A 24,812-nucleotide genomic window follows, 5' to 3' on the forward strand; every position below is an offset into this window, starting at 1 on the left:
GGAGTCTGAACAGATTTGTATGTTACCGCCATTTCAAAATGGAAGGGATTCATCTTCTCAGGGACCTTCTTCTTCCAGGGGACTGGTTGGCGAAGTTGGACCTGAAGGATGCATACCTGACGGTGCCGGTTTCCCCCCAGTCCAGACTTCTCCTGCAATTTCGCTGGCACGGCCTCCTCTGGCACTTCACGTGCCTACCGTTTGGCCTCTCATCAGCCCCTTGGTGTTTTACCAAGTTGATGAGACCAGTGGTAGCTTGGCTCCGCAGCCAGGGTGTTCGTCTTGTGATTTATCTAGACGACATCCTCTTCATGGCTCAATCCCCATCCGAACTCCTTTCTCACCTGCACTCTGAGATGTCCCTCATTACGGGTCTTGGTTTTGTCATCAACACCGAGAAGTCCTGTCTGCAGCCTTCCAGGTCAGTGGGTTTTGTTGTGGACTCCACCGAACTATCCCTCTTCCTGCCACGAGCCAAGGTCAAATCCATACGGAAGGAGCTTTGTCACGCTCTGAGGCTCCCTCAGTTGTCCCTTCGGCACTTGGCTCGCATTATCGGTCTCCTCTCCTCCTCCATCCAAGCGATTTTCCCGGCTCCTCTTCATTACAGAGCGTTGCAACGGCTGAAGATTGCCCACTTGCAGGCGGGGGCTTCATATGCGGATCTAGTGTCTCTGGATCGCGAGACGAGGGACGAACTGGCGTGGTGGATATCCAACCTCGACGCGTGGAACGGCAAGGCCATCGTGGGACCCCAATCCGATCTGATTGTGGAGTCAGATGCCAGCCTTCTCGGCTGGGGTGCATACTGCAATGGGGTCTCCACCGGAGGTCCCTGGTCAGGCAACGAGACTCACCTCCATATAAACGCTCTGGAGCTATTAGCAGGATCTTTCGCCATACGCAGCTTCACCAACGACAGGATATCGGCGTGCATCAGGCTCAGGATGGACAACGTGTCTGCTGTGCGTTATGTGAATGCCATGGGGGGCACCCATTCTTCGATACTGACCCATCTGGCGAAGGAGTTTTGGACCTTTTGCCTCGACAAAGGCTTCACGGTGGTTGCGGAGCATATCCCAGGGCTTCACAATACCTTCGCGGACTGGAGCTCTCGCCACTCGTTGGATTTCAGCGACTGGAGGTTAGATCCGACGGTGTTCTCCTCTATCTTGTCGATTTGGGGACCCCTGTCTGTAGATCTCTTTGCCTCTCGATGGAACGCGCAGCTTCCGCGTTTTTACAGTTGGAGACCAGACCCCCTTTCGGAAGCTGTGGACGCCCTCCTACAGGATTGGTCGGATCATCGAGCTTACGCTTTCCCTCCATTTGCTCTCATCCCGAGGGTGCTGTCTCAGGTTCGGCGTCAACTGGCGGAAGTGATACTGGTGGTACCCTTTTGGCAGGCCCAGTCGTGGTTTCCTCAACTCCTGGAACTTCTAGTAGAGGACCCTCGACTAATTCCATCGTTTCCGGATCTCCTTTGCGGACCCCTGGACCAACGTCACCCGCTGGTATCGGACGGCTCTCTCACTCTCCTCGCGTGCAGAGTTTCGGGGATCAGTGGAATGTCTCGGGCTTATCGAGAACGGCTCATTTCCTTTTGGAGAGCGCATGGGCCCCCGGCACCCGACGGGCTTATCAGTCAGCCTGGAGGCGCTGGTCTGATTGGTGCATGGGCCGGGGTCTGGATCCCTTTTCAGCACCTGTGACGGACATGCTCGAGTTCCTGTCGTCCCTTTTTGAGGAAGGTAAAGCCTATAGGTCCATTAACCTCTTCCGTTCCGCCATATCTTCGCGCCACCTGGGTTTTTCGGGCTGTCCGGCAGGTCAACATCCCATGGTCTGTCGTCTTCTTAAGGGTTCTCGCCTTTCTCGTCCGCCCAGGCCCCGTTTCACGTCTTCCTGGGATGTTATGCTGGTCCTTCATTTTTTCTCGGCTTGGCCTCTTAACTCGGATTTATCCCTTCGCCAACTTTCGGCCAAGCTGGTCACTCTTTTTTGCTTGATTTCCTGCAAAAGGGTCTCGGACGTGCGAGCCTTGGATTTCGATGCCTTGTCTTTTACTCCTGACGGGGTGTCCTTTAACATATCTCGCCGCACCAAAACTAATATCCGGTCGGTTTCCTATCCGGCCTTTCCGGATAACAGTTCCCTTTGTCCGGTGCAATGTTTGCAAGAGTATTTAAGCCGCACGTCTTCCTTACGTAATCCGCTTTCCCCACAACTCTTTGTTTCTTTCCGCAGGCCTTTTCGGCCAGTTGCTGCTGTCACCCTATCTCGTTGGGTCAAGTGGATTTTGTCGCTGGCCGGCGTGGATACGTCGATTTTCACGGCTCATTCGGTTAGAGGAGCTTCTGCTACCTCCATGACTGTTGCCGGGGCTCGCTTGGAGGATGTCCTTCGGTTGGCGGATTGGTCTAGGGCTTCAACGTTTAGGGAGTTCTACTTCCGGCCGCCTCCTCATGCCTTTTCTTCTGTAATGTCTTCACTTTAAACTTGCAATACGAAGCCTCCGTGTCTTGTTATAAAATTGCATGATTTTCCTATTGTATGACGTAAAGTCATGATTTTATTAAAGACACGGAGGCGAGTATTGCCCACCCTATTTTTTCGCCCACCCTTATTTAATTAGGTTCGGAGGTTCATATTGTAGTATTATTTATTTAATGTATTTATGTTATTTATTACTGTATATATTTCTTCTTCAATGTGGATTATTTTGGTATTTAGTGTTTTATTCCTTTTGTGTTATATTTGATTCCTCTCGCCACATGATTGGTTACGATTTCAGGTTCCACGTATTACCGTCTCTATTTTTCTGTTGTTTTCTCAGGTTGATTCCTGATCTTCATCCTGTCATGGTTCCGAGAAGTTCATCGTTCTGCTTGACCGCTGTTCCGGTTCAGTTCTGAGGTTCAGTTTTCAATTCCGCGGGTCCCAGCCGGAGTTCACTTGGAAGAGTGTTCGTTTTCGTGTTTGGTTGGCTAGTCGCGTCAAAGAAAGAGGAAGATATGTGGGAGGAAGACCTATTTATGGACTGTTTATGGGAGGGGTTATTTGGGGGTTTGTCCTTAATTTTTTATATTAACTCTTTGCTGCTGGGAGTGAAGTAAAGAAAGTATTACGCAATACTCGCCTCCGTGTCTTTAATAAAATCATGACTTTACGTCATACAATAGGAAAATCATGCAATTCACAGCTCCAGTGGGTCAGTATAGAAGTCCAGGCAGGAAGCTCTATAACTGGCAACTAGAGAAGTGTGAGAGGAGAATATAAGGAGGTTGGGAGTGGCAGACAAGAAACAGCTGAGGAGGAGAAGCTACGGATCCCTGAGTGAGACAAAAAGGATAGCAAGGCAAACACAGAAAACAATCACTAAGAAACAACGTGATCTTTAGACATAGAGCGCGCAGCCACCCGCTGCGACTTCCTGACCCCGGGTATCACGGAGTCAGACGTGGCTCTTGACACCCTCGTGACATCACCTCACGCATTGCACCCGCGCGGAAATCTCGCCTGTGTGAAAGGGGCCTAAGAGTGTGACCCCCAGCAGCCCTGCACCCCCCTCCTCCACAGACACTGCTGCGATTTTGACTGGATGGACTTACCAGCTGGAGAGGGAACAGGCCACCTACTTTGATAAGAGGATCCTGGGAGCTCCTACAGTCCAGCACCTGAGGTCAGAGTCTAGGGGTCGTCAGATGGAGCAGAAGGCCCAGTCATTCCAGTCTGGTTTGGGCCTTTCAGCCAGGAGCAAGTGCAGGCAAAGGATAGGGGCCGAGCTATGTTAGCTCCACCCACAAAGAACGTCCTGATGCCGGTCTGTGGCAGCAGGATTGTGAATAATGCTGTGCAATCCTCTGGTGAGACAGGGAAATGGAAGGGGGGGGGGGGGTCGGGGGCTGGACCCGCTGCAGCATGTTAGAGAGGCACCTGGGGAGCACGTGGAGGAGAAAAATCCAAGTCATGTCTCAAGGCATATTAGAGGCAGAGCTTGTTAAGAGCTCATTTGCATCCCTTCACTCCCAGAATTCCAGAGGAGCATGTAGGCCTATTAGTCTCCTCACACCGATTAAGGTGCTCTCTCCATAAGTAAAGTTAGTTCCCCCCTGACCTGAACACAGGCCTCTCACCCAGTTAAGCCAGTACTCTCTGCTCTGCACTGATGAGGGGCAATCACCCTGAAACAGCTGTCTGCAGATGAGGTGCTGGCTTATTTAATATCCAAGTCGTGTCTCAAGGCTTATTTTAAAAGCTGAACATTGACTTATAGGATAGCTGCCTTACATCTGGTGGCATTAGAGGCAGAGCTTGTTAAGAGCTCATTTGCATTCCTTCCCTCAAGGAGAAAAATAATGCAGTTGAATGCAAAAAAAAAAGACTCCCACTGCAGGGGACCCCTTTCAGAAATGGGGCCCTGGGCAATTGCCCTGTTTGCCCCTCCCCTTAACGCCGGCCTTGGCCTTAGGCCTCGTCCACATTTTGTTTTTTCACTGAAAAAAAAATCATGGAGACATGCACTACTTTGATCCGTAATGCGGACCAAGGATGCCCATCGAAGTCTATGGATTGGCATTCTTGTTGCGTCCGTTTTTCACTGAAGACTGATAGGAGATTCTTAGGAAATAAATTTTCAGCTGAGCAACATCTGTGAATCATGGATGACACACGGATGGTAAAAAAGACACACAGACCAACCACGGATCCTTCACGGACATCTTCACTGATGAAACACGCTTTTTTACACGGACATAACATTGACACAGAAATGTGGATGAGGCCTTAGGGCTCACAACTGGAAGATAATCTGGAATTTCAACTGATTATAAACAGGAAATTGGGCAAAGGAAACAATACTACCTTTTAGGCTTGATTAATAGAGGTTATATATCAATAAAATTTTTAATGAAAGTGGGAGAAAATAAAGTGGGATGGTTTTAAATGCAGTGAGCTCATATTGCACAAGTGCCCGCAGATGAAATATTTAGGCCTAATATAATGTAGAGTTCAATAATCTGGACCAAATAAGGGCTGTGCTCAGTATTAACCATAAGACAATGTCTGTCTAGTAGAACAAGCCTACCACCTTGTGGTGTTTTTTTGGTATTTCATGCAAAGCTCATTTAGAAAAACTGTGAAATTAATTGTGCCGGTAAGAAAATAGCATTTTTATTGAAACTCTTGGCATAGCACATGGGTACCCTGTAACCACGTGGTATGCCAGGTTTAGCTGTCCGCAGCGGGCTCTTGCTTCTGCCTGCTCCTCTAAGCTAAGAGGCGACATGCAGTTCTCTTAGCTTAGGAAAGCAGGCAGGAGCAGCTCCGCTCAGCTAATCCTGGCATAGTACATGGGTACAGGGTACGCATGTGCTATGTCAGCAGTTAGTAATCATCCAGGGAGCACGGGCAGGAGCAGCAATATGCGCTCCTTCCCGTACTCACTGCGATGCTGTGGCCCCATTGATAAAATGTACTCCATACATTGCTGAGCTGTCAGTGAAAGGTGAGCTTTAGGCAGGGAAAAGTGTAATAAAAATAGAAAATGAATAAATAAAGTATATTAGATCGTTTTATTAGGGCATTAGGGACAACATATTAAAAGTTTATGTAAAGGTTTAGTTACTCTTTAACTAATGAAGAATTCTGCTTTCTGCTTCCAACAAAATCCTCCAGAACTGCTTGAGTTGCTCTTTTTTCTTTAGTACATGGCTCAGGTCATTTTGGAGCAATACTTTTATCTCTTTGCTGGAGGACAGTGACCTTTTATGGTTCTCATGCTTTTCACCACGAATCTTCCTTCTTCATCAACTTCCCTAACATTCTTAAAGGGATTCTGTCACCTCGTTTTAGCTTATAGAGCTGCGGACATGCACGGCTAGATCGCCGCTAGCATGTCCGCAATATTCCGGTCCTATAGGGCTGTGTGCTTTTATGGTGTTTAAAAAATGATTTTATAGATATGTAAATGACTCTGGTAAGGAGCCCAAGAGGCTGTGCTAACCTTGGTGCCCAGCCATGCCCCCCTGTGAAGGAGCCCAGCACCGCCTATGTCCTCCGAATCTCCTCCTTTCGTCACAGTTAGATTGCCGTAATCTCGCGCACGCGCATTTCCTTCCCTGAGGCTAATGCCAGCACAGGGAAGGAACACTATACCGGCACTGCGCATGCGCGAGCTCGCGCATCGTGAGATTACGGCAATCTAAGGCCCCTTTCACACGGGCAAGTTTTCCGTGCAGGTGCGATGCGTGAGTTGAACGCATTGCACCCGCACTGAATCCGGACCCATTTATTTCTATGGGGCTGTGCACATGAGTGGTGATTTTCACACATCACTTGTGCGTTGAGTGAAAATCGCAGCATACTCTATATTGTGCGATTTTCACGCGACGCAAACCCCATAGAAGTGAATGGGGTGCGTTAATCGCAAGCAAGTGCGGATGCGGTGTGATTTTCACGCACGGTTGCTAGGAGACGATCGGGATGGAGACCCGATCATTATTATTTTCCCTTATAACATGGTTATAAGGGAAAATAATAGCATTCTGAATACAGAATGCATAGTAAAACAGCGCTGGAGGGGTTAAAAAAATTTAAAAATAATTTAACTCACCTTAGTCCACTTGATCGCGAAGCCCGGCATCTCCTTCTGTATCATTTATTTAATAGGACCTGTGGTGAGCATTAAATACAGGTAAAGGACCTTTGATGACGTCAGATCACATGCTCCATCACCACGGTGATGGACCATGTGATTGGAGCATGTGATCTGACGTCACCACAGGTCATTTAGCCCACAGCTAGTAAAGAAGAGACCGGGAACTACGCGATCAAGAGGATAAGGTGAGTTAACTTTTTTATTTTTTTTAACCCCTCCAGCACTATTATACTATGCATTCTGTATTCAGAATGCTATTATTTTCCCTTATAACCATGTTATAAGGGAAAATAATACAATCTTCAGAACATCAATCCCAAGCCTTTGGGTACCAAACATGCGCGATTTTTCTCACACGAGTGCAAAACGCATTACAATGTTTTGCACTCGCGGGGAAAAATCGTGCCTCTTATCCGGGCAAAAAAACTGACGCCCATGTGAAAGAGGCCTAACTGTGAGAAAGGAGGAGATTCGGAGGACGCAGGCGGTGCTGGGCTCCTTCACAGGGGGCGTGGCTGGGCTCCAAGAAGGTTAGTTCAGCCCCTTGGGCTCCTTACCAGGGTTATTTACATATCTATAAAATCATTTTTTAAACACAATAAAAGGACATCTCTTTACGGGACAGGTATATTGCGGACATGCTAGCGGCGATCTAGCCGTGCATGTCCGCAGCTCTATAACCTAAAACCAGGTGACAGAATCCTTTTAAGACCATCTGGCAATTATGTCCTCAATTTGAAAATACTAAGAAGTTCAGAAGGACTTACTGCTGTTGTATAGTGACAAGCGGCAGGGGTCATATTTCACGAATATTTTGTAGAATATTCGCAAATTCAAATATTCATTATATTCTACCATTTTTTTTACTTGAAAAATCGTCAAGGTAATGATCGCTTAATATGCGAATACATTAGTTTTTTTTTTGAATATTTGTGTTATTTTTCCATCTGAAGTCATGATAGTAATTGCGAATTTTCGTAAAGCAAATTTTTCTGCAAATTTTTCAATTGCCGATTCTTCCCTCATTGGCCCACAAGCAACTTAAAGGGATTCTGTCACCAAGTTTTGGGCTATAGAGATGCGGACATGCACGGCTAGATCGCCGCTAGCATGTCCGCAATATATAGGGCTGTGTGCTTTTATTTTCTTTAAAAAAAGGATTTTAGAGATATGTAAATTAGTCTTGTCGGTGCCCAAGGGTCTGTACGAACCTTCCTGGTGTCCAGCCACGCCCGCCTGTGAAGGAGCCCAGCACCGCCTATGTCCTCCGAATCTCCTCCTTTCATCAACGATAGATTGCCGTAATCTCGCAATGCGCGGTTCTTTCTCTGAGGCTGATGCCAGCACAGGGAAGGAACACTATACTGACACTGCGAGATTACGGCAATCTATCGTTGATGAAAGGAGGAGATTCGGAGGACATAGGCGGTGCTGGGCTCCTTCACAGGCGGGCGTGGCTGGGCACCAGGAAGGTTCGTACAGCCCCTTGGGCACATACAAGACTAATTTACATATCTCTAAAATCCTTTTTTAAAGAAAATAAAAGCACACAGCCCTATGGGACAGGTATATTGCGGACATGCTAGCGGCGATCTAGCCGTGCATGTCCGCATCTCTATAGCCCAAAACTTGGTGACAGAATCCCTTTAAGCAGGGAGGAATCATGACTTCAGGTGGAAAAAACTGACGAATATTCTAAAAAACGAATATATTCGATACAGTGCTACATACGGTATTTGATTTTTAGAATACTCGTAATATTCTAAAACAAGAATATACAGCAATATAGCGAATATTCAAAAAAAAACTAATGTAGAGCAATTTAGCTAATATAGTGCTATAATGTTCACTATATTGCTCTATATTCTTGTTTTAGAATATTACGAATATTCTAAAAAAGGGATCGGAGATCGATATGGTCCGGAGTCCCGTGAACCAGGACCTCCTGGGCCAGAAGGGGGCAATTAGGATTACTGTGGCCCGCTCTTCCCTGATTTTCTGTAAAACCCAGGGAATCAGGGGAAGAGGGGGGAAGGCACAAGCCTCGCGCTCTTCTCATAGGCGCCCGAAGATGACGTTAGAGGCCGGTCATGTGACTTTAGGAGCGTTCCACAGCCTGCTCATAGACGGAGCCGCTCCTCTTCCTCCCCCTGGTGGCCGGCGTCTTCTTCCGGCGTACACGATGCCGTCCGTCTCCAGCACCCCCGCACACTGACCGCCCCCTCCAGAGCCCAGCTGTGCCTCTGTCTGCCCTCAGCGCACCGCCGCAACTTACCAGGGACTCGCAGGTTAGTGGGGAGCCAACAGAGGGAAGGAACAGGCATGTCGATACTGCAGGCTTCCCATCAGAGACAGGAAACCACACTGAAGGGGAGGAGAATGTCCGCCCATTTTATCCTGCAGGTTTCCTGTCTCTGTGGGGCGGATCCTCCTCTCTCCGGTGGTGCTGTCACTGGGCGATAGGAAAATAGGCCTTACTATTACATTGATATCTCTCTGCCTTTATTTCAGGTTGACATGGTAACTATACCTGAATTGGCTGCACAAAACTGACTAGGGTCTAGTGGTCACTGGTCTCTGCTGCACTTGCTGATATTTTCAAGGTGACATGGAAGAGGAACTGCAGGTCATTCTCCCTCTCACTCCCTCAGATACTAGCTGAAACTAGATGCCGACAACCCACCTAACCCCTCAGGCTGTCATGTTTATTTCCATTGGTGGGGCAGTGAGACCTAACCAATCCCTCCCTCACAAGCCCTTTTCAGCATTTTTATTGGTGGCATGGCTGGCCGGCATCACAGTTGGAAGGAAAGAACGCTCTCCTTCCTTCCCGCTGTACAGCCGCTTGCTGTGTGTGATGTGTGAGTCTGGCACGCATGCGCCTTGCGTCTCCGCTCCTCTGTATTGCCGTGGCCCAACAAACAATCTTCCAGGGCCCGGTCCTGGGCCGCGGCCCGCCCGTTGGGGGCCGCTGCCCTAAAGGGCAGAGTTTCAGATTCGAATAATTTGAGGGGTGTAGTTTCTAAAATGGGGTTATTTATGGTTGCCACAGAAAAAATGCACCAAACGGATATGCCACTGACTATACTAGCTAGCCATACAAGCAGATATTAAAAGCTGAGACTTTTGCCAATATATTCCTGTCAGGAACATATCGGAGCCCATCATGCACCACGTCACGGTCTCTCAGCATGGCAAGGGTCCTACCACTACGCTATGGTGTGAACACGGTCTGAAGGTGATGAAATCCAGCTCACAGCCAAGCTTCCACACAACCGCATAGCAGGACAACTAATGCAATGTGAACAAAGCCAGACTGTAAGCCACACCCATATCAGACCATGTGATGGAGGCTACCAGGTGCAAAATAATGTTTAAATGTCAGGTAAAGGCACATTTAATACATATAAAACAAAAATCACAGAAATATAGTGGCAAATATGGGGGAACTGCTCAAACCCCAAACACTGTAGAGTGTTTCTCGTTGGGGGAGCGTCCCACCACATGTAGACCGCAGCAAACGACCATCCCCAGCAAAAAATGCGTACAATGGAGGATGCCGGCGCGGTCCACATGCACCACAAAGGCATCCTACACAAAACGGAGCATTGTGCGGATGAAAATATAATATAAATCACATAAAAAATGCAATATTTTTGCGATTTTGTTTTATATGTATTGAATGTGCCTTTACCTGACATTTAAACATTATTTTGCACCTGGTAGCCTCCATTACATAGGTCTGATATGGGTGTGGCTTACAGTCTGGCTTTGTTCACATTGCATTAGTTGTCCTGCTATGCGGTTGTGTGGAAGCTTGGCTGTGAGCTGGATTTCATCACCTTCAGACCGTGTTCGCACCAAAAAGAGGTAGCGTAGTGGTAGGACCCCTTGCCATGCTGAGAGACAGTGACGTGGTGCATGATGGGCTCCGATATGTTCCTGACAGGAATATATTGGCAAAAGTCTCAGCTTTTAATATCTGCTTGTATGGCTAGCTAGTATAGTCAGTGGCATATCCGTTTGGTACATTTTTTCTGTGATTTATATTAGATTATTATCCGCACAATGCTCCGTTTTGTGTAGGATGCCTTTGTGCTGCATGTGGACCGCGCCGGCATCCTCCATTGTACGCATTTTTGGCTGGGGATGGTCGTTTGCTGCAGTCCACATGCGGTGGGACTGCTCCCCCAATGAAAAACACGCTACAGTGTTTGGGGTTTGAGCAGTTCCCCCATATTTGCCACTATATTTTTGTGATTTTATTTATGGTTGCTACTATTGAAGGTCCCAATCTTTCTATTACATCCAAATTGCTAACATGGAAAGTCACATGACGAAGCAGAGGATCAGAAGGGGGTTATAACTCACAAATATAGCCACTGGTAACAAGATTACCTTCACTACAGTTTACATCATGTACCTTTTTAACAGGTCAGAGAATACAAGTTTTTGTAGGAGTGCTTCTTTAAATTCCATGTGTCCCTTCATTGTTTTAACGTCTTCAATATGAAATCGACAACATAGAAAATAATTTAAAAAACAAACCATGGAATGACTTGTGCATTCAAACACACCTTCCTCTAAAGTGAGGATTTTTTCTCTAAATTGAGGAAAACTGGCTTCTTTCTACCTCATGGGGTTTTGTGCCTCCCTAAAACTCATTTTCTGGGTCCCCGTCCTGTAAATTTCCAAATATAGAGCAGGGGATATTATATTTTTTTTTCAACAGGTAGAGCACACAGCAATCGATAGTTTAAAAAGTACAAAAACTGGAGCACACCTTTGGTGTGTAACACATATAGACATGTGGGATAACATATCACATTGTAGGTTTATTACTGGTGTCTTCACAGTAAACAGTGCAACTTAGGTTGTATTGCTACCGTAACCCATAGCAACTGACCTGTAAGGTACACTTTTCTGTAAGAGTGTGGTTAGAACATTTCAGTCCTCTGACAGAGTGGGGTAATTTACAAAGTGCACTATGTCTGTATAGATATGTGTATGTGTGTGCCAAGATTATTTTTTATTTTTTTTTGCACCAATGTTGACCCCCCCACCAAAAAAAAAAAAATATCAGATGGTGAGGGTCATTTACTAAGACCAGCTTTTTTTACAGTGTGCTACCATATCATTTGCCGTCTACAGTGGCTATGGAGAAAAATAAAACACTAGGCGAGTGGGAGGAACGAGCTGTTCGCAACACATAGGTCAGGTGACCATGTTGATGTCTGGTGATGCGGAGGTATGAACATGTGATTGCGAACGAGATATCGCTGATTCCCGCAATGCTGCCATGTACACGCAGGACGCTTTGCAGTCAGACATGCGCAGTAGCACTTGATGGATGCCAACATGCATGTATTGCGACATGATTACTTCTGTTTCCAGGTGTAAATATTGGTGAAAAACGACTCCAGTCAGGGAATGTAGTGTTTTATTTTTCTCCATGGCCACTGTAGACGGCAAATGATACGGTAGCACAGTGTAAAAAAGCTGGTCTTAGTAAATGACCCTCACCATCTGATTATTATTTTTTTATAGTGTGGGCTTAACATTGGTGCAAAAAATTAATAAATCTTGGCATGTGATTTAATGTGCATTATATCACAGCTTGGGTAGGCAGACAGTAGATAAAAGCCTTATGCTAGCCATACAATTTATATTTTAGGTTTCTAAACAACTTGTCTTTCAGGGCTGGTCTGAGAAGTTTGTTGGTTTGAACACCACCACTATAAGTTAAAATGGTAAATACATGATGTGGCTTCTGGTTCTGTGTTTCCATCTATAGTAATACATGTTAAATGTTTGGCACAAACAACTGCATGTACCAACAACCAAAATAAATACATGAGATTCTCTCAGTCATTCTTGTAGTTCAACTATAAGGAGTCACTGGGTACCACAGCTTACTGACATCTTCCCCTCCTCTTATCCAATGAAGAGGTTCTTCTAGGATATGCTTTAGAGCATAAAAAAAGGCACTCATGTAAACACAGTTTGTCAAAACCATAATACTTCCCAAAAAGTGAGCACTTTATAAGTGCAGCCTGTGGCCTACAAATGGTCAATTATCTTGTGTATGAAAACAGGGCATTTCGATCATGGACTATACTGTTAAAAATTATATTCCAGGTAGATAAAAGTTATCCCCCATCGACAGGACCCAAACAGATTACGAGAACACAGGTCCCGTACCCCCTGCAGCAGCTTCATTCATTTCTATGGGAATTCTGGAGATAGCCGAGTCCATCACTGGGTCGTCTCCTGAACTCCCATAAAAATTAATGAAGCAGCCATGCACACATGCAACCAGCTGCTCTGGTCATTTCAGGGGAGCTGCAGGGGGTACGGGGCCTGTGTTCTCGCAATCTGTGGGGGTCCCAGTGGTAGGATCCCACTTATCTATGCATGGGAGATAACTTGCCTACCAGAATAGCCCTTTAACTTCAGTATTACTGTAGTAGATCTTGGCCTCATCAAGGTTGCCTACCCCTGCATTACAGGACAGTCTGCAGAATTTCACCCATATTGCAGACTACCAAGAGGAAGACAAAAATCCACCGGGAGGAAGTCACCAACTTGTTTTCATGTTAGGACAGAGGCAAATAAGCTTAATGAATTGACTGACCTTAATGAGAATTAGAACTGGAGGGGCTTTCATATAGTCACATTTTTATTTTATTTTTTTTGAGCACTATTTTTTTTCAATCAAATATACGATTACTGTGGATGAGGTACAAAACATCCTGCTAACGTCACATCATTACACAACCCATTATCTGTCTTTCTGCCCGATTACTCAGTTATACATGCAATCTAATCATGTTCCCGTTTATGCACACAATCCCATAATGCATTTATTAATCTCTTCACATTGCATTTTTCCTTATCAGCAACAGTAGAGACATTGACCGACACTGCAACGCGGTAACACAAGAATCTGCACAGCAACCAACTCCAACCACATTCACCTGGACCTGGACCGCGTGCACAAAAACAGCGGTATAGGTGCTCCGTAATGTCAGCATAGTAAATGACAGTAAATATAGGACAAGGAGAAAAATAAAATAAAAATTGCAGCACTCACCATTGAACATCATCTTTATTACAAATTAAAAGAGTCATTGTGGTACAGGACACAGGGTACATGGAAAGGAGACCGCCGTTTCACGCACTTGTGCTTCCTCTGAGCCTTGCAAGGCTCAATGGAAGCACAAGTAAGCAAAACAGTCGTGTTTCCATGTACCCCACGTCCTGTACTGCAATGGCGCTTTTAATTTTTATTGTGAAAAAGACTCTGTGGCAAGTGCAGCAATCTTTTTTTTTTTTTTCCACATTTACTGCCATTTTCCCTTAGGTTAGTCGTATCTCACAGGAAAGCTCCTGGCACATGTGTAAAATGAATCCTGATAGAGGCCAATAGAGCTACCTTTTAGCTTGTATGCATTTATTATCAGACTAGTTTTCTGCACTTTACTAAACTGAGCCCCACAAATAAAAAAGTAAAATACTTTTTTTTTTCACCATCTGACTAGCTTGGCCTACCAGTGATGCAGGCCATTGTATGGCATACATCGGAGCGAAATTTCCAAAGTATATGTCCATAGACTCCCCCAGCATTTATAAAGGAAAATACAATATGGATAGAGCCAAACAACCACTCCACCAGGAAAAAAAAAAAAAAAAAGTTCATTTTCCTCGGATTTAAATCCTCTTCCGTTCTGTTAATCCACAAAACATATCCGTATGGTTTCCATATTTGATCCTTTTGCAGAAAGGTAAACTGTAACTTATTAATCACCAAACATGCGCAATATGGGCTGGGCAAAGAATTTCTACAGTATGGATACACAAAATACGGATGAAATACGGATGTGTTCCGTATTTTTTGTGGACCCATTGACTTGAATGGGGACTCTGATAGTGATTTGCGAACAATAGGACATGCACTACTTTTTGTGGAACGGCCATGCAGACAAACTGAATGCACACGGAGAAACTTAGTATTTTCTACAGCCCCATTGAAGTGAATGGTTCCGCATACTGTACGTAAAAAAGGAACGGAAGCGGAAAGAAAATACGTTCGTGCACATGAGCACTAAATGAAAGCAGTACAAATCTTAGTCATAGAATATCTTTTTCCCTTGCAAAACCCTTGTAAATTAAGGCTACATGCACACTCTGTTATTTATGGCCCTTTTGCATCAGTGTGCGCATCCATTTTCTGCACATGTTTTTAAATGTCAGTTTTCCATGTCCCTTAGAAACAGACAAAGTGAAAAAATTTGGTTGGCAGCTATTTCTAGACCCACCCTCCTGAGAACACCCACAGGATGTCCCCCATAGTGTAGGAAATGTTTTTTTTCTGCCCCATGTAGGCCCCCCATCTTAAATAATGTTCCCCCATAGTGTATACTTTTTTTTTTTTACCCCCACCTTTAATAATGACCCAATGTAGGGCCCTATCTTGAATAATTTCCCCCATGGTTTAAATAATGCTCCACCATTTTTTATTTTATTTTTGTCAAAAAAGGACTAGAGATGTGCGCGATGACTTCACTGATCGCTCCCACATGGTTACATCACCACGCATATCGCAGATCCTGCTAAATGAAGAGAGAAGAGACTGCTGCATTGCAAGCAAGTGGATGAGGTGAGGTTTTTTAACCCCTAAATGGCCATAAAGTTTACCCGTTTTGAATGGCAGTTACACGGGTGCACTCCTGTCAATGGGCCGTTAAACGGTCCCATTGATTTCAATAGGGTCTGTCTGGCCATGGAAACGGTAAAAAAATAGGACAAGTCCTATTTTTGGACAGACGCTAAACGTGCATGAGGCCTTATAGCCTGACAAAGTGAGAGAGAGAAGAAAAAAAAAAAAAAAAAAAAAAAAAAACGACTGACAAAGGCTTAATTAGAGCAGTTCACCTGTACAGTCGTGGCCAAAAGTTTTGAGAATGACACAAATATTAGTTTTCACAAAGTTTGCTGCTAAACTTCTTTTAGATCTTTGTTTCGGTTGTTTCTGTGATTTAGTGAAATATAATTACACGCACTTCATACGTTTCAAAGGCTTTTATCGACAATTACATGACATTTATGCAAAGAGTCAGTATTTGCAGTGTTGGCCCTTCTTTTTCAGGACCTCTGCAATTCGACTGGGCATGCTCTCAATCAACTTCTGGGCCAATTCCTGACTGATAGCAACCCATTCCTTCATAATCACTTCTTGGAGTTTGTCAGAATTAGTGGTTTTTTGTTTGTCCACCCGCCTCTTGAGGATTGACCACAAGTTCTCAATGGGATTAAGATCTGGGGAGTTTCCAGGCCATGGACCCAAAATGTCAATGTTTTAGCCCCCAAGCCACTTAGTTATCATCACTTTCACCTTATGGCACAGTGCTCCATCGTGCTGGAAAATGCATTGTTCTTCATCAAACTGTTGTTGGATTGTTGGAAGAAGTTGCTGTTGGAGGGTGTTTTGGTACCATTCTTTATTCATGGCTGTGTTTTTGGGCAAAATTGTGAGCGAGCCCACTCCCTTGGATGAGCAGCAACCCCACACATGAATGGTCTCAGGATGCTTTACTGTTGGCATGACACAGGACTGATGGTAGCGCTCACCTTTTCTTCTCCGGGACAAGCCTTTTTCCTGATGCCCCAAAGAATCGAAAGAGGCTTCATCAGAGAATATGACTTTGCCCCAGTCCTTAGCAGTCCATTCATCATAATTTTCTGCAGAAGATCAATCTGTCCCTGATGGTTTTTTTGGAGAGAAGTGGCTTCTTTGCTGCCCTTCTTCACACCAGGGCATCTTCCAAAAGTCTTCGCCTCACTGTATGTGCAGATGCGCTCACACCTGCCTGCTGCCATTCCTGAGCAAGCTCTGCACTGGTGGCACTCCGATCCCACAGCTGAATCCTCTTTGGAGACGATCCTGGCGCTTGCTGGACTTTCTTTGATGCCCTGAAGCCTTCTTAAGAATTGAACCTCTTTCCTTGAAGTTCTTGATGATCCTATAAATTGTTGATTGAGGTGCAATCTTAGTAGTCACAATATCCTTGCCTGTGAAGCCATTTTTATGCAACGCAATGATGGCTGCACGCATTTCTTTTCAGGTCACAGGTCACCATGGTTAACAATGGAAGAACAATGATTTAAAGCATCACCCTCCTTTTAACAGGTCAAGTCTGCCATTTTAACCCAATCAGCCTGACATAATGATCTCCAGCCTTGTGCTCATCAACATTCTCATCCGAGTTAACAGACGATTACTGAAATGATCTCAGCAGGTCCTTTAATGACAGCAATGAAATGCAGTGGAAAGTTTTTTGGGGGATTCAGTTAATTTTCATGGCAATGAAGGACTATGCAATTCATCTGATCACTCTTCATAACGTTCTGGAGTATATGCAAATTGCTATTATAAAAACTTAAGCAGCAACTTTTCCAATATTTATGTAATTCTCAAAACTTTTGGCCACGACTGTACATTACTGAGGAGAGCCTGGTTTCCCCATTTGTCAGACATCTTGAACACCAGTTCTGTGTCACCACTACAAAGTCTAAGACTGGGTTCAGACCTGAGCGTTTTACAGCGCGTTCCTACTTGCTGTAAAACGCTCAACAGGCAAGAACCAATGATTCCCTATGGGAATGGTTCTCACCTGAGCGTTTTACAGCGTGTACGATCGCGCTGTAAAACACCCAACGCCCCAAGAAGTACATGAGCTTCTTTGGGGCGTCTTGTCGCGCGTTCCCGTACATAGACTTCCGGGAAGGGTAAGGCCCCTTACAGACGAGAGTCCCACGCTCTGGACTCGCAGCGCGAGTACGCAGCATCTCCCGTCCTCACCTCCCAGCATGGTACTGATTTATGATGCTATGTCACCCTTACAGTTCTGGAATGTATTGGATAACACTGACATAATGCTGTCACTGTTATCCAATACATTCCAGAACTGTAAGAGTTCTCCCTTTGAACACAGACTAATGACCATTCATACAAGTGTTTGGTCACCCGGTCGAGCCCCATGTAAACATGGTGACGGTGACCTAACTGGTTTGTTGTCTGATCGCATCCTATATGGAGAACTACAACTAAAACCGAACCATTGCATTAAACTATAGTTTTGACACATGCATGCCAAAGATAGTGTTTTTAGCTCAATTTACATAAAACTATGAAAGAAAGGGGTGTACGGATGCACAGATCTACTGCTTTGCTCCAAATACAACAACTTTGAAATATCTGCTCTGACTATCAGTATGAGGCCATTATATCTCCTTATGGAGAGCTCCTAAAATGGCATAAGGACTCTTCTGGCCTGGCAACAATCCTCTGGGAACAAGGCATGTAAATGAGCTTTGCACCGACTAGTGGAAAATCGCCCTGAACCAGTTGTCTGCAGATGAGATGCTGGCTTATTTATTATCCAAGTCATGTCTCAAGCAGCAGCAGTGATGGCTAACCTCTGGCACTTCAGCTCTGGTGAAACTACAACTCCCAGCATGCTCCATTTATTTCTATGCAGTTCTGAGAACAGCCAAGCAGGTGTTCATCTTGGGAGTTGTAGTTTTTCCACAGCTAGAGTGCCGGAGGTTAGCCATCACAGACTAAGGCCTCATGCACACAGAAGTATTTTTCATTCAGTGTCCGTTCTGTGGAACCATTCATTTCAATGGGCCCGCAAAAAAATAAAAAATAAAAAAAACACAGAAGGTAATCCGTGTGCATTTCGTTTGTCCGTATTTCCAGTCTGCAAAAAAATGTAACATGTCCTATTATTGTCCGCATTACGGACAAGGATATGACTATTCTATTAGGGGCCAGATGTTCCCTTCCGCAAAATACGGAATAAACATGGACGTCATCCGTATTTTGGCGGATCCCAAAATACAAAATACATACGGTCGTGTGCATGAGGCCTTACAGGATAGCTGCCTTACATCTGGTGGCATAAGGGGCCAGTCATACTTCTACAGAAAACTTGATACCTCTTGGTGGACAGAACCCTGGGGTCCCCCAAATAAAAAAAATAAAAAAATAAATAAAAAATTACCACAAAAGGCATTTGTCAAATGAGCTTTATTGTAACAATATAGTTGCTCAGGATGAAGGAAGCTGCAAGGCATCTGAAAACCTTGTACAAAGCTTTAGAGAAATAAGTGCTGAATGTTCTACTTTACTGCACAATCTTATTACTGAATAAATGGGGCACAGCAACACCAACAACCAATAGTATTCTAAGGGCGCACTTACATGGGAGGTTTTTGACCATTAAAAAACATCTATATGTAATTTTACCGCAGGTTGCCTTAGTTTTTGGCTTGTACAGATGAAGTACATTGACATTATAAGCCTCAACTGTACAAGCCACATGGCTGAAAGCCGTATCAACCCAAGGGAAAGCCATACAGTGTTAAATGCAGAACGTGCCAAGTTAATGCACCTTATAAAACACACAGGAAGAACAGACAAGCGGAGGAACTTCGTTCCATTTAGTAAAAGGTTAGCAGTTTTTCCAAGATAACGTCTCAAAATGTATAGTCTAAGACAGCTTCACATTGCTAGAAGGAGCAAATCATCATCATCTTGTGACTTCAAGACTTTTATGAATTCTTCTGAGGAATTTTAATGGTCACCTGTAAAAAGATAAAGACAAGTTGGACATTGCTTGAAATCCTGCATGAAGCAAATGAAGGCCTCTTTCACACGAGCGTGACGGATTGGCTCCGGATGAGTTCAGCGAAACTCTGACCCTATTGCAAGCAAGTTCAGTCAGTTTTGTCTGCGATTGTGCTCAGTTTTTTTCTGCGCGAGTACAATGTGTTTTGATGCGTTTCACGCGCGTGATAAAATGAAGGTTTACAAACAACATCTTCTAGCAACCAGTGAAAAATGCATTGCATCTGCACTTGCTTCCAGATGCAATGAGTTTTCACTTTAGCCCCATTCACTTCTATGGGGCCAGGGCTGTATGAAAAACTCAGAATAGGGAACATGCTGCGATTTTCACGCAGCGCAGAACTGATGCATGAAGAAAAAAAAAAAAAAAAAAAAGCTAATGTACACAGACCTATTGAAATGAATGGGTCAGGATTCAGTGCGGGTGCTATGCATTTACGTCACGCATCACACCTGCACAGAAAACTCGCTAGTGTGAAAGGGGCCTTAGGGTGGAGGTTGTGGTGTGAGCAGAGGTTTAACAATGGGAGGAGAATATCAAAACTGTATCAGAAAGTGCCACTGCGTCCACAGAAGTGATCCTAATTGCCGGACTTACATTTTTCACTTCTGTGTATGCCTCCAAGCCATACTCCCCGAGCTCTCTTCCTGTGCCAGAAGCTTTATAACCGCCAAATGGTGCTTGAGCTCCAAAGACATCATAGCAGTTGACCCTGAAAAGGGACACCCATAGAACAGTTTAATACAGTTCCTTCCCAGTCAAAGAATGGGAAGGAAAAAAAATAAAAAAAATATATATATTATGGTGTGGGAAACAATGCATGTGTGAACATTTCCTTTAAACAAAAAAATATAAAATTTTGCACTCTAGCAGTGTTGGCGAATCTATGGCACGGGTGCCAGAGGCGGCACTCTGAGCCCTCTCTGGGCACCCGCACCCTTGAAAAAGTCTTTGGTGTACTAATATGCCTTTGATTTTTCCTGTCCATCAGCGCAGTGCGTACCATGAATGGCACAGGCAGTGCATTGAATGAAGGCAGGCTATTATAGCTAAATGATACATGGAAGATATACTATATTGCTATTCAGGTTAAATTGCTGGCTTGGCACTTGGCGATAAATAAGTGGGCTTTGGGTTTCAGTTTGGGCACTTGGTCTCTAAAAGGTTCACTATCACTGCTCTAACGTCTTCATGTTGTACAGTATAGTTGGCATCCGTGCAGTCAGCCATACACACATAAAACCTTCAGATTTCGAAATCAGATATCAATGCTATAATCAGGTGTCAGTACAGAGATCTATCCAATCCTCTATTTATCCCCAGGACTGTGACGAGGGGACATCCTCTGCGTCTGGAGGAAAGAAGGTTTGTACACAAACATAGAAGAGGATTCTTTACGGTAAGAGCAGTGAGACTATGGAACTCTCTGCCTGAGGAGGTGTGATGGTGAGTACAATAAAGGAATTCAAGAGGGGCCTGGATGTATTTCTGGAGCGTAATAATATTACAGGCTATAGCTACTAGAGAGGGGTCGTTAATCCAGGGAAATATTCTGATTGCCTGATTGGGGACGGGAAGGAATTTTTCCTCCTTTAAGTGGGGAAAATTGGCTTCTACCTCAGTTTTTTTTTGCCTTCCTCTGGATCAACTTGCAGGATAACAGGCCGAACTGGATGGACAAATGTCTTTTTCGGCCTTATATACTATGTTACTGCACAACGGAGGAGAGGTGGGGCAGATACATTCTTCAGTAGATGGGGACATAAATGAAACCTTTAGGTTTTTACAGGCAAAGTAAACTTACCAAACTGTTCCAGCTCGCAGTGACTGGGACACATAGTTAGCTTTATCAATATCTTTTGTGAAAACCGCTGCAGCCAGACCATACATTGAGCTGTTTGCTCTCTCAATAACATCTTCAATTGTTTTAAATTTTAAAATTTGCATTACTGGTCCAAAAATCTGCCAAAAACAAGCAAAAAAACATGGACATGTTTTACCAACAAAATATAGGCCAAAATCGTTTTAATTGAAAAAAGGCCCAACTATGGATTGAAACCATTTTACAAATACATGCATCAGCTAAGGCACAGTGCCAAACTGTATTACAGCTTTATACATTTAGTGATAGGAAGAATTGGGTATTTTCCTAGAAGATCAAAAATCTTGTTTTGGGAATGGTTTTCTTGATCTGACAAGTGCTGATCCATCCCTGGCACTAATATCTCTCTAGATACTTACAGTATAGTGAATGCATTCAACCAATTAAGAGAATCTATCTACATACACACACACACACACATATACATACACACACCTTAATTGGTTGAATACATTTCACTATAAGTATCTAGAAAGCATACAAAACAAGAAATCCTATGTAAAGTTAAGAAAAAGCTGTATGAACATCTAAATTTCCCGTAGAACCAGGGCCGGATTAAGAGCATCATGGGCCTGGTGCTGAGGATTTTGCTGGGCCTTTTTATGGAACTGCACTCAGTGTCTTAATTGCATATATATTTTATCGATACCATTAAAGTATTTTGTTCCTGCAACTACCCCTTCATTTGGCGTCTATCTTGGCAACATGGAGGGGGACCACGGGAGGGGGACCCTGAGGGTGGGGGCACCCTCAGGGCACTATAGTGTCAGAAAAACCGCTTTGTTTTCCTGACACTATAGTGATCATTTAACATGACTATGAAGATACTGTTTTCTAGCTGCTGTGGACTGTGGACAACAGCAGCTAGAAACAGTAATTTTCATAGAGCTGTGTTATGATTTATGGACACAGCACTCAGCATGCTTAGCCAGTCAGATAGAAGGCTGAGAGCTGGGTCTAAATAACATAACACATTAAAGGGATTCTGTCACCAGGTTTCACCCCTGTCAGCTAAAAATATGCTGATGTTCAGGGCTTCCTAATGTGGGCTTATAAATGTCATCTGTGGGCTTATTTAGCTAAAAAACAGTTTTTACTAACCTGTCAGTCAAACAAATCCCCCAAGGGGATGTTAATTGATGCAAGGTGCCGGCCGCACCCGCCGCCGTTCATGCCCAGCGCCGCCTTTCCAGACTTCTGCGCCGCCTCCTAATCCTCTGTGCCGCCTCTCGCTCTCCCTCCCTCCCCCCTCCTCCTGCTGTAAGATCTTGCGCATACAGGGGTTGAGCGAAGTGCCGGCGCATGCGCACTTCGCTGTAAGAAGCCAAATGGAGAAGTCCGCACGGGCGCATCAGGCAGAGCCCTCAGCATGCTTAGCCAACCTTCTATCTGGCTGTGCTTCTTGACGCTGGGTTCACACCTGAGCGTTTTACAGCGCGTTCAAACGGGCTGTAAAACGCTCAACACATGAAAACCAATGCTTCCCTATGGCCCTGGTTCACACTTGAGCGTTTTACAGCGAGTTTGAACGCGCTGAAAAGCGCCCTACGCTCAAAAAAGTTCTTGAGCTTCTTTGGGGCGTTTTGTTGCGCGTTCCCGTACATAGACTTTCGGGAACGCGCGACAATGGGCGTTCGCTTGTCTCTGTATGCGCGATTGCAAACGCCGGTACAATCGCGCATACAGAGCGCTCCATCGCAAACGCTCAGGTGTGAACCCAGTGTGAGAGTCACAGTCCACAGGCTCAGAAACAGCCTGTGGACTGTGACTCTCAAGATGCAAAGCCAGATAGAAGGCTGGCTAAGCATGCTGAGAGCTGTGTCCATAAATCATAACAGCACTATAATTGCCCTCCCTTCCAACTGGATGAGTTTATCTGATACCTGCTCCAGAAGCTCCTGCTGTCTCGCGGGCTAGTGTGGCTGAGCGCTGCGGGCCGTGTGCTGGTCGAAACTGCTGAGCAGGTTGTACACAGCGCAGCGTGCAGGAGGGATAACCGCGGGCGCACTGAGGTCATATCCAGCGGGCCGGCATTACAGGAACCGCACCAGCTGCTCTGATGTCCTGCCGCCGGATATCCTGTGACGTATATCCGGCGGCAGGACGTCAGAGCAGCTGGTGCTGTTCCTGTAATGCCGGCCCACCGGATATGACCTCAGTGCGCCCGCGGTTATCCCTTCTGCACTCTGCGCTGTGTACAACAGAGGACTTTTAGCGCGGGCCGCTCCCGACGGCCTTTTGGCTTGCTGATGGGCCTATTTTATGGTAGGGGCCTGGAGCTGCAGCTCCATCAGCCCCTACGTTAATCCGGCCCTGCGTAGAACTGCAATCTCCCAAATGAACACCTAGGATTAATACCCATGAACAGTTTCAGAAATCACAATCCCAGCGCATTGAATTTATGAAAAGAACTTACCTCCTCTCTAGCAATGGTCATATTGTCAGACACATCTCCAAAAACTGTTGGTTGAATAAAGTATCCGCGGTCTGCAGCAGGGCTCCCACCACACAGCAACTTGGCACCTTCTTGTTTTCCAGATTTGATATAGCCCAAGATCTTTTTAAACTGTTCCTCATCCACCTGAAAGTGACGAAAACAGTGTGAACAGTGGCGAACTGTAGCTTTAAGGCCGGACAGATTCTGTTCCGGCTTTCATATGAGGTTGCTCAAAAAAAAATAAAAAAAAATAAATAAAAATTCTGCAGTACCTTCTTGCGACGATGCAGTTGGTCCGGACGTATTGCCTTCTACGAATAACTAATCAAATTACTAGTTTAGATTACCACCCCCATGGCGACGTGCCTTCTTTGTTTTAATTACCTAAAAAACTATGTTCTTTATAATAAATGGGAAATTGCTTCAAACCATAGTGGGTCTTGTGTGCTTTTCTCCAAGCTCTTATATGGCGATATATACAAAAGTGTCATACCAGTTCCGAACATAGGAATTTGCCCAAGGTAAACTGCAGTAAAATATTACAATTCCCATTCTGCAGAAGACCTTTCAGAATAAAGCAGGATGTTTATTTTAAATTTGAAGCATGCCCTGTTCTGGATTACAACCTTGGCATTATCAATTTCTACAGTATGTATGGCATAAAGTTTTGAAGGGAACGCGAGTGCAGCAGAAAGTGACGACAGACCCGCTGATTTCAGTCGAGTGTCATTCATGAGCTTAAAGTAAGCGGTTGCCGAGAACTATAAACATTGCAGTCCGGGCCTGGAAAAGAGTCATGGCTGCCCGAGAACAGTCATGGTTTCTAATCCATCTGCTGGCGATTGCCAGTCCAAGGAAAGAACTGAAAATCAGCAGCAGGTGGGTGGGGAAAGCAGGAGTTTATGTATAACCGTAACTCTTTTTCCAGGACCGGGCTGCATGGATTATGATGCTGGTTCTCAGCAGATACGGATTTCAGCCAGGTGTTAATCATGAGCAAAAGTATGTGTCAGTCTCTACTTTAAAGGGGTTGGCCGGGTTTAGAGCTAAACCCGGACATACCCATAATTTCACCCAGGCAGCCCCCCTGACTTGAGCATTGGAGCAGTTCATGCTCCGATGCTCTCCCTTGCCCTGCGC

The 24,812-nt window shown here is 45.0% G+C and overlaps 1 protein-coding gene across 1 annotated transcript in view; it reads right to left on the bottom strand.

Annotated features, from left to right (window-relative positions):
- Positions 1–18,733: 18,733 nt before the first annotated feature.
- Positions 18,734–24,812, bottom strand: part of ALDH2 (aldehyde dehydrogenase 2 family member) — a 67,232-nt gene continuing 61,153 nt past the window's right edge. The window contains exons 10-13 of the mRNA XM_044275778.1: positions 23,652–23,816; positions 21,158–21,315; positions 19,951–20,065; positions 18,734–19,309 (exon numbers count right to left, since the gene is read on the bottom strand). Of these exons, the coding sequence (XP_044131713.1) occupies positions 19,277–19,309; positions 19,951–20,065; positions 21,158–21,315; positions 23,652–23,816 (471 nt within the window). The 3' untranslated portion in view covers positions 18,734–19,276. The remainder of the gene's footprint in view (positions 19,310–19,950; positions 20,066–21,157; positions 21,316–23,651; positions 23,817–24,812) is intronic.

Source organism: Bufo gargarizans, chromosome 1 (assembly GCF_014858855.1).
Source record: "Bufo gargarizans isolate SCDJY-AF-19 chromosome 1, ASM1485885v1, whole genome shotgun sequence".
NCBI lineage: Eukaryota > Metazoa > Chordata > Amphibia > Anura > Bufonidae > Bufo > Bufo gargarizans.